This window comes from Parasteatoda tepidariorum, chromosome 10 (genome assembly GCF_982258835.1).
Source record: "Parasteatoda tepidariorum strain Cologne lab strain chromosome 10, Ptep-v5.0, whole genome shotgun sequence".
NCBI lineage: Eukaryota > Metazoa > Arthropoda > Arachnida > Araneae > Theridiidae > Parasteatoda > Parasteatoda tepidariorum.
In genome coordinates, this window is record NC_141764.1 from 69,670,937 (window position 1) to 69,684,742 (window position 13,806).

Genomic DNA, 13,806 nt, shown 5'->3' on the forward strand with positions numbered 1-13,806 from the left:
AAGCAGACGAAATTTTATGTTCTTCTTCCCTTCCTTAGTAAATTTTTAAACTTTTCTTTTGGTATAAAAACATACTTTTAAGTTGTTTAAAATTCAATCGATCATTGTAGACTATTAGAAATGTCATTGTGTAACGAAAATCTCAAGAAAAGAAGTTTAATTCTAATTTTTTATAATCTTTTGCTAAGTTTTCACTGCTTGATTTACAGGATAAAAGTGCCTGAAAATCAGTGTTCAGATAGCTTCAGAAACATTCTCACTGCAAGCAAAAGAATTATGAAGTTGAACACGGATCTGATTGAAGTTGTTGTAGTTCATTTACGTCGCACAAGAGCTGCCAAGTCGACAAGATAATCGTCAAGTCAGAAATATTTGGTTAATCGAATCTTCCGTAAGAAATTCATTCGGCGTTATTTTCTCCATAAATTTCGTTAGAATTACGCGGCTTACGAGCAATTTTTCTGATTGAACTGTTTTTTTAGGCTTCATCAGAGATATTTTAGCCTTATTACGAATTATTCACGAAATTATACACATATTTACTTGTTGTTGTTGTTAATTTACGTCGCACTAGAGCTGCACAATGGGCTATTGGCGACGGTCTTGGAAACATCCCTGAGGATGATCCGAAGACACGGCATCACAATTTTGATCCTCTGTAGAGGGGGTGGCACCCCCGCTTCATTAGCCCGACGATCTGCACTCGAAGTCGAATACTTTACGGTAGAACAGTTTAACGAGGGCTAATACCGCACACCTTCGGTCCCAACGCAGACTGATCCAATTGGTCTACCCCGCACACTGACCGCAGCCAGTGATGCTCGACTTCGATGATCTGCTGGAAACCGTGTCCTAACGATTAGTCCACTGCGGGACGATCTGATTGAAGAGTTTTTCGCTGATAATTTTTTTTTTTTTAAATAAGGCTATCATTTACATCTCCGAAATCTTCCCATGCAATTCGCGATCGCAACACTCGAATACGCCATCTGGGGCGAGACCGGTTTCATGCCTTTAGCCCTTCTCCCTTCCCTCTCCTCCTTTTTTTAGTTGTATAGGAATGTACTACGATATTTTCCCTTTTCTTAATATTTTTCCTTTTGATATAATAAAAATAATTCTTAAAATTTCCATGATGCTTTTCTTTAGAACTATGTTTAATCTAGTTTTCAGTTCCATATAGTTTCTTAAGTTAAAAGATTTTAATCTATATGAAAATCCAGAGAGAAACTAACGTACTTCCTTCCTCTATGACTTTCCACACGCTAATGGGGAAAGCATGTGAAGTGTTGCCATAGGAAAAGAGTTCTGCTCTACGCCACCTGCAGCCCATTTCGATCGCCAATGAAAAGGTCTTGTTTCTCCGTACTTGTTGTTGTTGTTGTTGTTAATTTACGTCGCATTAGAGCTGCACAATGGGCTATTGGCGACGGTCTGGGAAGCATCCCGGAGGATGATCCGAAGACATACCATCACAATTTTGATCCTCTGCGGAAGGGATGGCACCCCCGCTTCGGTAGCCCGACGACCTGCGTGCGAAATCGAGCACTTTACGGTAGCACAGTTTAACGAGAACCAATACCGCACACCCTCGGTCCCTACGCAGACTGATCCAAGTGGTCACCCACCCGCACACTGATCGTAGCCAGTGATGCTTGACTTCGGTGATCTGCTGGGAACCGTGTCTTAACGATCAGTCCACTGCGGGATTGTTTCTCCGTACTGTTCATCCACAAGTCTTCGACAGTCTTCGTCTCATCTTATTCGCATGTGCAATTGTAAGCGCATAAGAGGTGATGGTAGATTGTTTTCACCGCATGCCACTCTCGTTGATGGAGAAAGAAAATGTGATTGGTGATTTTACTGTGTGAGCGCTCAAGGGCTATTCTCACTGAATGCAAAAAATTTACATACATGCTCGAGAAACGAGAAAAGGCTAGATTCTAGTTCTAAATATTTTTCACTAATTAGGATCTTTTCTCACAGGATATTTTTCACCGATCAGAAATTTTTTTACATGCAGCGTGAATGGTTCTTGAATTTGGTTGTCATTCTCCTGTGGCTAATCTCGCATAGTGAGAATGGCCCTCCACTGTTTAGGAATCACGTATGTAGTTTCCAAATATTCGCTCATGAGAGAAGCAAAATCGGATACAGTAGAAACAGTCCTCCCGTAGTCTCGATAAGCATACACTTGCAAAATGTGCAGTGATTGATCGAAATGTAGCGAAAGTTAACCTAGTATTCGTAGGAATGAACCCTAGGATTAAACTTAAATTTCCAAGCAATCATTATGAATGCAATTACAAACAATTTTTCTTTTAACGTAACAAGCAACTTTTTATTGCTGTCAGGAAATTACATTCGTTAGAGCTTTTTAAAACATAACTTATGAATTTCCTAAATTCTTAGAATGATTTATACGCAGAAATGCATCCCTCCATAGTGTACATCTGAATAAAAGACTAATATTGGGTTACACAATCTAGGAATGTGTTAAAAAACATAGTAGACAACCTCCAGTTCTTCCTTCCATGAACTTTTAATTTGTTCAAAATTAATCAATGAATTCAATCTTAAAATTTTTTTAAATATTTTTTTAAACTTTTCTTTACAAGTTTTTCAATAATGAAAATTTGCGTAGGCTAACAATTTTGAAATACAGAAGAAAGAGATTCGCGTAGAAATACCAGGCTCCTGCTAGCCTTTTTTTCTAGTAGATTGAAAAATAAAAATTTTGACCAAATAAGATACTTTAAAAACTTTTAGAGACGTTTTACCTTTATTCTTTAATGAGATTGTAAGATTCTTAGTTTATGACTTATATGTCGACATACTTTCACATAAAAGTAAAAGATTCCGGATATTTTTACTAAAGAAAAGCCCTTTACAAAAATAGTTGACATATGTAATTCAGGAATTTCTGTGGGTTGAAAATCGAAAGAAACTACGCAATATAAGCTATATATCTTTCAAATTGTTAAGAATACTTTCGTTAAAAAACAGACTTCCATTTAAGTTAAATTTGTGTATTTTACTTCCATGTAGTGGTGATTCCGGAAGTTCTATACCTATCAGGAAACAATACTAAGATTTTTAATGTCATCTTGGGAAAAAGTGTGGCTTACAGTATCCAAGCTCTTTCATTTTGTTAGAAACATTAATTTTTAGTTTCAAACGCAAATTTCAAATGAAAGAACTATTTATTATTGATTTACTTATACATGGAATTAATCGTTTGATAGTGCGCTTAATTCATTTAAAAAAAATCGGTATAAAGAATCAATACTCAAGGTAACACTAAAATAATAAAGTTTATTATAACAAGTATACACTTAAAACAAAGTAAAATAAAACAGATATCAATATCTGCTGTATACTAGTATTAAAAACAGATGTATATTTAAAACAATTTAGTTGCCGCATAAAAGAGAATTCAGTTTAAGGTTATCTTTATGTAAAATTTAGATGTAATGGTGCATGTTTATTTCCTGCTAACAGCACGGTCAGGGGTGCCTCGTTCTATTCTAATTCTGTCTTCATAAAACTTTAAAACCAAGCTGCTAACCTCACACAGAAGATCCCTACGTTTCACCAGATTATGCTTATCTTTGGCAGAACCTTTCCTAAATGAAAATTGATATATGTAAAGATATAGAACTACAAAATAACTTCTATTATATGAAACACTAAAGGGCCATTCCTAGTGTCTGCTATTTCTTCGCAAGCGAAAAAAAATTTGCTTGTGCATGATAACCAGTGGTCGAAACAATTTACTCTTGGAAAATTCCACTGTGATCCTGTTTAACATTAGATTTTTTTTCTCAAATCATATCTAGTGAGAATGGCCCTTAATTAGTAATTTGTTCCAAAATCTATTAAATTTCTTTTCTCGCGTTGGCACTGAAAAGCTGAAGAATAATTTTAGAACATTAATTGCTTAACCTTTCAGTTAAAAATACATTTAAATCTAACACTTATTTCAAGAAATTTGTTTTACAATCACAATAGTGAATGAAACCATAATATAGTACTTATAAAACCATTAAGATTTATTTTTAAGACGTGAAATTCCAGTCATTAGAACATTACTTGTTCGTGGAATTTCGGAGCTTTCTTATATTATACAACATGTATTTACTTTATTTTATATTGATTTACCTCATGCAATATTCTTGTGATGCAAGTTCGGGAATGAAATTGAAGCAGAAATGAAGTATCTAGAAAATAACGTTATGGTTATTAAAATTTCAAAAACAAAAATTCGATTTTAATATAAAAGATATAAACATACCTCTTCGCTATTTTTCAATCTAGCTGGAAGATCATGTCTAAAATTAAAATTAATGTGCATTAAAATATATTAAAAGTAAAAAAAAAAAAAAATAGCTACATGCACTTATAAACCCATGTTAACATATGCCCTCATACATAAGGTAATTTAGAAAAATTTATTTCGCAAACATTTTTATAACAGACGTTAATTTGCAAACCCAATTTCGAATTCATGAGCATCAATGTTTAACTACGTCAATCCAGACAAGGAAACTCCCTGATGACATTCGAACAAACTAGTCTGTATAGGGTTAATCTCACTGGGTGAGATTTTTCATACTTGAATAAGAACCTAATAGGAAAGTTTTCACAGTTTAAATATTTTCCAATCGGGTTCTCGACCGCATGAATGGTTTTATGATGGAACTAACCAGCATTTGCGTTACATGGAGAGGAAACACCCTCCCTTTGTTGTTCCGAAGATAAGGGGACAGTTACCCATAATTTGTCTACCGCTGAAGATATTTTTATGTCCAACACTGGCCGGTGCAGGCCAGAAGTAGATTGCGTATCAGCCGGCTATCTTTGGTATTCGTACCTGGGTCACCTCATTAGGAGATTAGTGCTCTATTCCTGTTGAAATTATTTCCCTTTCAGAAGAAAAGGACAATAACAGCTGTAGTACGATAGATGTCTGCCCATAAAAAGTTCTACCAACTACATTAGAATATTCATGATTCACATTTGTATATATAATTCAACATCTTATTTCCTATGTGCGATGATTTCAACTTTATAAAATAAAATTGGAGGTTTAATTATACTATCTGAATTGAAGATCACTGGCACTACTTCAAATACCGACAAATTTAGTCTATATTTTTAGATTGAGATTTCATTTATATCCCACAATTCCATCCAAGCTAATTCAATCCAAAGTAATAAATGCATATTTATTTTTCAAGCAGTGAAAGTATTGCAATTAAGTTTTATGATTAATCTAGATTTCGAGCGCATTTTACTGTAGAGTTAAAACTTTTATAATTATTTGCAAATTGTCCGCAAATTTTTGAATCACAGATTGTAGCTATCAAGATTTTGCTGATGTTATTAAATATCCTTAAAACTTCCTGCGTGCTTTGTACTAAAGTTCTGATTAATAACTTAAAATTATCTAAATATCTAGTGTATTTAGATTTGTGTGCCTCTTCGTTAAATTCTATCAAGTCACGCTAACTTTATTTTTTTATTATTTTCTTGACCAATAAGCATACGCCCCACTGCACCAAGGGGTGGCGGAGACTTCCTTTAGTACAGATCTGGGGTCATGCTAGCAATAAAAATACTTGAGATGACAGCTATGTTATCAAGAATTAGCTGAAATCTGCGACAAGAATTTGTTACCTTATAGAGCAGTTCACAGAGCATGCAATTTTTTTCGCATGCAAATGAGAACCTGGTTTTTGAAAAATATTTAACCTAGCAATATCTCCTTCTCAAGCGAATTTTTCACGTCCAGTGAAAATAGCTTTCGTATGACACTATGAGCTGGTTGGACTGAGACTAGACAAAAGTCAAACCACCAGTTATTCAAAATCTCAACGGAGCAGATCTCTATAGCATCATATGTGCTCGGTTCTAGGGACGCTAATATCCACGTTTATTACGATGATATGATGATACGATGATATTGATGATAATATCGTGCTACACGATAATGCTAGTTGTCATGCTGCAAGGAGTCTTGGGAGGAGCTATAACACTATAGTCAAACGACACTAGTTTTGATATATGCAACCTCATACATAAGTTAAAAGAACCCCTTCGAGGTAACAGACATGTCTTCTGATTCAGAGAAGTAGAAAGCGCTTTGTCGCTGACAGCAACCAAATACCTTGTCAATGGTATCCTGGCAAACGGCACAGGACTGCTTGTGATTACATTCATTATACCGAAGAAATGTAATTTAGCTTGTACGTTCATTTAGAAAATATTTCACTGGTATGTTGCCATATCTTTATTTACAACTTTCATCGAAATACTTCTCAAAATAGTTAAACAAAACTCACCCAAATAAATACCAATCATATCCAAGCGTGAGGTAGGCCATCTCCACGGCATCCAGACTGGTGTGGATGAATCCATCAGCCCACAGAGAGAGACGAAGCAAGCATATGAAAAGTGGTGTTCGATCCCATCCGGAAATGCAATGAACAAGGAGGCCATCAGAACCTACACAATATGGTATATTCATTCAAAACCAAATTTTATAATGTTCATTATCCTGTTTTTTAATTCTTAACTAGGTATCTCAAAAATGACCTATAATATGAAATAAAAACTAAAAATAAACGTACCGGTTTCGTCATGTTTAAGAAGTTGATCAGCCCCACCCCCAAAATGAATTCATTAACCCAGTTATTCTTACCCCCCCCCCTAAAAAATTGCCACCAGATGGCACATCTGACTGAATAAACCGTTAGGCAATGTTTTCAAAACAATAAAGATTTACAAAGACGTGGCGAAATCTGAGAACAAAAGCTCATCAGCAATTATTTCAGTTAAAATGGCCTGACGCAGTAGAAAATTTTATATAACTTAGCTAGTTAATAGCTCTATCTGTTAAAGAACTTAGTAACTAATTCGGTAATTAGAGAATGAATGCTTGGGTTTAATGTGAAATACATCAAACTCTTCATTTTCATCTTTACCGATTTTTTTTTTTAGAATTGCCTTGTAAACTTTAGAACAAGCAGAATTTAAAAAAAATTGAATCTGTTTTAGTAAATGCTAATCTGTATTAGTAATTGTAGTACTTCTGCGATTAGGTTAAACTTTCACTGTTTTCAACTTTGACTGCTCAATTAAGTTTTAAATTTGAAAATGTTTTTATAAAAGAATCGTCTGACGTTCTCATGCATTCTAAAACTGATTTAATAGAAATATCGCAATTTCACGTACCAATGTTTTGCCTAACGATTGTCCAAAAGAATTTTACAGTACGAACCTTACAAAAAACTACAACAAGAATACTAAAACAGAAGATTTTGCTTTCAAAACCTGTTTTCTGTTTAAAATTTTATCTATAATCTACGATTTAATTTCTTTTAACTCAGTTTTCTTCCTTTATTTTTAAAAACTTTTTCAAAAGCAAAAGTAATTTAGATGTTATGAAATACATATACAGACAGCTTTTTAAAAACAAATATACAAGCTTAAAAAATGATCTTAACTTAGAAACATTTCTTTTCACCAAAAATCTTTACCAAAATTAAAGTTTTTAGGATCAACTATATTAAGCTTTTCTGTAAAGCATCTTTAAAAAAAGCTGGTGCAGTTATTAAACTAAATGCTTGCTTAAACATTTTCAGTTACATAGATATAAATATATAAATACACATAAAATGAAATACTAGCAAAAAAACATAAGGCTTCCTTACGATTATCTGTAGCATAACTCAGCAACAATTTCATGTAGTTTTTTGTCAACTCTAAAAGGTCCCAGTTCTAAAAATTTAATGAAAGATAAAGTGTCAAATGATTTCAGTAGATTTCTTATTCCCAATGACAGGGCAAAAAGAACAAATATTTAAAAAAGATAAAAGTAAAAAGTCTCAATATGTACAAGAGATGACAAAACTGTCATTGATTTTAAAGTTCTTTGGCTTCCCAAAACCTTGAGAACTTATTAGTGTGTCCACTAACAGCCCCACATCGAAGCAAGTGGTCCCTGCCAATTTCTTCTCCAGTTTCTTCAAAGTGGATTAAAAGGCATGGCAGAAAGGCCTATACGATGTCGATTAGGCTCGTAGATAAATGAAAGGCAACTGCATCCCGCTTAGATTTGTAGGATATTGAAGAATGGCTTATCCTACTACAATTTTTTAGGTCTTTGTGAATCCGAAGATCCAGCAAAGAATTAGTTTTACATAGATTTTTTCGAAGGAAATTTAATTTTCTAAAAGAAAGTTGCTATATTTGGATGTTGTAATAAATTCGTACCATTTCTTTAAAGTAAAAATCTGCCTGTTCACTACCTAAAACACCAGAAAAGAAAAGTTCGAAATGTTTATTCTCTCAGCAACATAACGAAGTATGAATTTCAACAAATCGTCGTAACACAGACACAGCTCAAAACTAAACAGTTATAAGTTATGTTGGTTACAAAATAAAACAAGGCGTTAGATTGCATCTAAGAACGATATCAAAGAGTAGAAATGCATTTGCACAACATGAATATAAATTATCTTTAGGTTTTTTTTAAGAAACATAGGATTGCTGTTTATGCATTTTAAAAGCTTAAATTTACCACGTAAAGTTGCCAATTAACATCTTCTATGAGCTTAAAGTTCTCTTCTTCATCGGCTGCCATTCCAAGGGATGCATCGACTTCTGGCTGAAATAGAAATTAACAGATAATATAATGCGTATATTTATACAAAGTCGGCTACTCCCAAGCACCCCATATAAGATGCCGGTTGCACCCAAGCACCCCATATTTGAAATAAAGAGTAGGTAAATTTTGGATAACACAAAACCAAGGGAAATTTTAAATGGTTTTAAACAATATAGAAACAGAAATATTTGCTACCAAATCTATTTTCGTCTAGCATCTAATTTTTGTAATGAGGAAAGTCTTAGAATTGTTTGTAATTCTTATAAATTTCTTTTCGAATGCCCACCCGATTGCCTCTTCAGTTAGGGCAGATTTGTTGGCAGCTCTTTCTGGGACACCATATTAGGTGGGCCAATGTTGCTCCCACAGTATGGACAGAAAGCACAGACAAAGAAAGAACATTCATGCCTTGTCCGGGATTCGAACTCCACCTTTCTGATGCAAGGCCATCTATCACAAATTGTATACTGATGAAAAAACTTACGTGGGTGAGGTGCCACATTTTTTAAATAAACAAGAAAATTAGTATCAAAAAATTTGAACCGCATCAACAATGAGCACACAAAAGTTATTTGCTTGCATGCTTTTTATATTTTTACAGATCCTACACAGAGCCGGTCTGAGGTAATTAAAAATAATCTTCGATAATTCTCTGATACTGCCAAAGTATGTTGACAGTACCTCTGAGTTTCATGCTTATATTGAACTTACTAGTTTACCTGCAAACTTACCTGCAAAGTTTCAAAATTTTAAAGTAAAAGTCACTCATGAAGTACTAACTAAATTTAAAGTTTTGGCCTCACTTTTGAAGAATTGTTTTATGTGCAAAGCCTATATATAAGTTCGAAAAAAAATGGTAAAGTTATACACCAATACAATATTATACTAATCATAATCGTGTCATTTGAGATTTCCAAGAAGAAACTTAAGTATTTGAAATGAATTAGTATATTCAATTACTTAGTCGAGTTAGCTCTAAGCTCAAAATGACCATCAAAAACACCCAATTTTAATGAACGTTTTGGCCTTATATTGGCCTTATATTATTATTTTTAAAATTAAAGTAAATTACAGAATATTAAACATACCATATCCCAGTCATATACAAGATTTTTGCCATTTCGTCCAGCTTCACTGTACCGAGCGAAAAACCCACAACCTGAAAATAAAACATAGGAAGTCTAAATGTTTACTTCAGCAAACAAGCTACTACTAAAAATTTTAAGATTTAGACATTCAGTTTCAATATCAACACCTTTTGAGACATTAAGAAGGACTTGCAGACTTCGAAAACTGTTAGTCTTTCAGGAATAATTGTATAAACAAAAATTTTCTTTGACATTTATTCGATATTTATATATAGTAAGTGAGCAAAATGAAATTCGGAAAAAGCTAGATAACTTTTGATCTAGATATTCAAATCATATTTTTCTAGATTGCATCTGTTCCTCACCGTATTTTAAGGATCAAAAGTCCAAAAGAGTTGCAGGTATTCTCCGGCAGAATGTGTTATTTTTTATATTGAAATACCACTTACATTTACTGGAATAACAGAGCTTAAGAATATCAGTTTATTCCTGTTTTTTTATTTTGTGCGCTGTAAAAATGCCACAAAAGGCAGTTTCGATCGTCGTACTGCTCGGAAGTTATTAAGTACGATATACACAGCCGCTACTATAGTTCATTAATTTCAAATCACGTGAATGCTACTATTTTAAGCTCAAATTTAGAATTGTGCATTAAATGTATTTTAAAGTTTCCTTCAAATTTGATAATTTTTTGGAATTATTCAAATGACGTAAAACTTCTGTTAAAATATTTTGAAGCACTTTTACTTTCTTGGTCGGAAAATACAAATAAGTATTTTGCATACAGATATTATATGACATTAAATTCATGATTGAGTTATAAAGTATTGCGTATGGAATTTATGCACGGTGTTCCGTAAACTGTGTCCTTAATATATTTAGAATCCTTCTCAAATTTACATGGGACAACGCCAATCAAGCTTAGAAATAAGCAAAAACTATGACTTAAGGAGATAAAAATATAAAAACTTGCTAGATTGCCGGAAAAACTGGAATTTAAAGAAGATTATTAGACACTCGACGTTTCCCTCTGCAATTAGACTGATATTAATTATCCTGCTTTCTTCATTAATCATCTGGCAGATTGGCAGACGTTTTTCTCCTTTAAAATATCAGTTAAGGTTCCCCAATGTGTATAATTTTTTAAAGTTCATTTTAGTCAAGGATTCTGAATATATATTAAGAGTAGGTGACTACAGAATAAATAGCTACAATTTGTTCCAAAATTACCTGGATAGGGAATTTTCAGTATTTTAAATTTTCCATATTTTCTCAGGTTTATTTTTTCAGATGAACCAACACTGCAAAAAAAATGAAATTTTAATGTAAAACAAATTTTCATATTTTAAGAAACTACTAAATTAAATAATCACACACCCAACCGCAAATAAGTACAAATTACACTTTCCGTAGCGTTACGTTTCCCGCTAAAGTTATTTGTTCTTCGCAGCGAATGGGTAAAATTTCCCTACAAATAGCAGCATCACTGTGGGAAAGAAAAATTAGGTAAAAACTATGGTTAAGAGAAAGAAAACATTAAGCAAAACCTATTTTACAAGTTTCCAGCTATCGAAAAAATACACCGAAATTGAAACAGGAGAAACGTTACAAATACAGAGTATTTAATATTAAACTTTATAAAAAAAATCCTGAAAATTTCCGGTAAAAACTACTGGCAATCAGGCTGTCATTACATTCAATATTTTATTTTATAACCATCGTTGAACAGCCGACCCAAATTCGGGTTTTAGTCTACTAGCGTTCAACTTCATACCTTGTAATTTTGAGTGCAATCCAAAACACAAGGGAACTGCCGGATTAAGTATTGGGATAAATTTGCCTTCGTCGAGGACTTTTCGATGGAACGAACATGCATTTGAGTTAAAGAAAACCACGAAAACCGCCCAAGGTTAACCTGACTGTAAGGGAATTAACCCATAATCCATCTACCACTGAGAATATTTTTACGTCAGCATTGCGGTCAGTGAGAGTCTGGTGCTGAAGCTGAGTGGTCCCCGGTCTAGTTCATAGGAAAACGAAAGCTCTATTCCTTGAGCCACCGGCTCTATATTTAATATTTTTCATAAAAGATCAGGGTAGTACTAAGCATGATCGGTCAGCCCCAAAAATCAAACTCTGGAAAGCTCATCAAGGCAGGTTTTCGAAGTCTCGTATTGCAAAACGGTCCAGTGTAGAATTGTGCAATGAATAAACAGGCCATATTTAATATTTTAAAAAATTTACTAATTTTATAAACAAAAAAAAAGTGATTTTAAGGCTTCCCCATAAGCCTTTCATTCCAATCAGTTGCCTGCCACAATGAAACAATCATAATTAGGCATGATTACAGCGCCCTCTGTAGGTCAGGCGGAAATTCGTATTAGCTCTGCCATTCCACGAGATAACGTTAATAACATTTTATTTTTAGAAATTGCTAGTTTATAGCAGCTTATGACTTTAGTTTTGTAAGTCAGCACCTTATGTTGATAATGGAAATTGCTCCAAATGTCAAGATTAAAAAAAAAAACATAGTCTTGGAAAATAAAACGTTTGCGAGCTACTACATTATGTGAAGTTATTTTAACGTTGTATAAGTCTGTGCTCATAAAAATTCGCAACAAAGTGAGAATTATCCATTGATTATTATGATTTTAATTGGACTCAAATTGGGAGGAAAAAAAAACCAAATTTTCGAATTTTAATAAATTGAGATATTTGACTGTTCTAACGCCCAGATAGTTTTACGACAAAATAGTCCATGGTTCTCCCTAACAAGCAAACACCCTTAATTCAAAACTATCAAACTGAATACCCCTTCATAAAAGGTGAACAATTTTAAAATCTGACAAATTTCACTGGAAATCTTGTCTTAGCAACATGAGAAAAGCTACATTAGCTCTACTGAAAATGATCTGGACTATTTTGTCCTCTTAATTTACATCAAATGTAGAATAGATGTTTAAAAATGTTTGAATGTTTAAAACATAGTTCACATTAACCTTTAACCAGCCAGATTTTCCATATCCTAAGTTGTATGTGGAATTGTTATATAGCTATATATTAGTTTATTTCGTCTTCAAATAAAGTTTCTGCCGCAGATGTTAATTCGTAAGAAAAAACAAGGTTTTTCGAAGCTCTGCCACCAAGGAAAATTAAAAATCCAGTTTTACAGCACTTAAAAGAAGGCGATGATTTTAAATGTATCCTCTTGGCGTGAAGAATCATCTGGGCTTTAGAACGGACAAATGACTTAAATATTTTAAAAGCTTAACTTTTTTAAAAAATAGCCAATTTGGCGACATTTTCCCACCTGGAGGAAAATTATCAAAACCACGGCCTTATTCTTAGCTTTTGCAAATTTTTATGAACCCAGATAATGTAGCATTGGAATAAGTTTTTAAATGTCAGAAAATTAGACCGTTAACGTTTTTCTCCATATTGACGTTTTGAGCCATTCTAAGAATAAGCATAGATGGCGCTGGCTTTAAATTGACTAAACTTGTTCTAACAATCACGAGTAACTATAGCAAACTCACAGAAGTTATGAAAATTTCTTATTATTCACAAAAAGAATCATTTCATAAGGGTCTTTAAAAAAAAAACTGACATTTAACAGTAATATTTACTACGAAACTTTCCTGAATTTTTTAGCGTATAGTGAGGACAGTCCAGAACAATTTAGTGTGCATTGTACAATTTTTGCATGCCTTAAGCAAAACATATTTTGTATGCCTTATGTTACCTTAATCCAGTATGAATTTTCCTGTTTTCCACCATCAAATCACAAATGAATTCAATACTCAGGAGCTCCAGAACTCTAACATCTAACTCTTTAATGTCATCCATTTCAACATTTCTGAAAAGATAAAATCTATTATTCACACAGTATCCTAAAAAATAAATCCAACCGTAAGTCTTACAGTCCTCGTATGACGTCATAGCAGCTTAGATTAGTTAAGTGTAAATTAATACATTCATGCCACCAAGTGGAAGTTATAAATGCCTCTTATTGCACTGCCATCTACTCATAATAGAGAGAACCTCAGT

At 33.3% G+C, this 13,806-nt stretch overlaps 1 protein-coding gene across 2 annotated transcripts in view; it reads right to left on the bottom strand.

Annotated features, from left to right (window-relative positions):
- Positions 1-3,295: 3,295 nt before the first annotated feature.
- Positions 3,296-13,806, bottom strand: part of LOC107443501 (phosphatidylinositol-3,5-bisphosphate 3-phosphatase MTMR14) — a 43,526-nt gene continuing 33,015 nt past the window's right edge. The window contains exons 8-16 of one of the 2 annotated variants that reach the window (XM_043042980.3): positions 13,502-13,615; positions 10,990-11,060; positions 9,760-9,830; positions 8,585-8,671; positions 7,716-7,782; positions 6,345-6,507; positions 4,295-4,331; positions 4,162-4,220; positions 3,296-3,626 (exon numbers count right to left, since the gene is read on the bottom strand). In XM_043042980.3, the coding sequence (XP_042898914.2) occupies positions 3,485-3,626; positions 4,162-4,220; positions 4,295-4,331; positions 6,345-6,507; positions 7,716-7,782; positions 8,585-8,671; positions 9,760-9,830; positions 10,990-11,060; positions 13,502-13,615 (811 nt within the window). In that variant the 3' untranslated portion in view covers positions 3,296-3,484. The remainder of the gene's footprint in view (positions 3,627-4,161; positions 4,221-4,294; positions 4,332-6,344; positions 6,508-7,715; positions 7,783-8,584; positions 8,672-9,759; positions 9,831-10,989; positions 11,061-13,501; positions 13,616-13,806) is intronic. The other variant, XM_087154272.1, reaches the window with a different exon arrangement.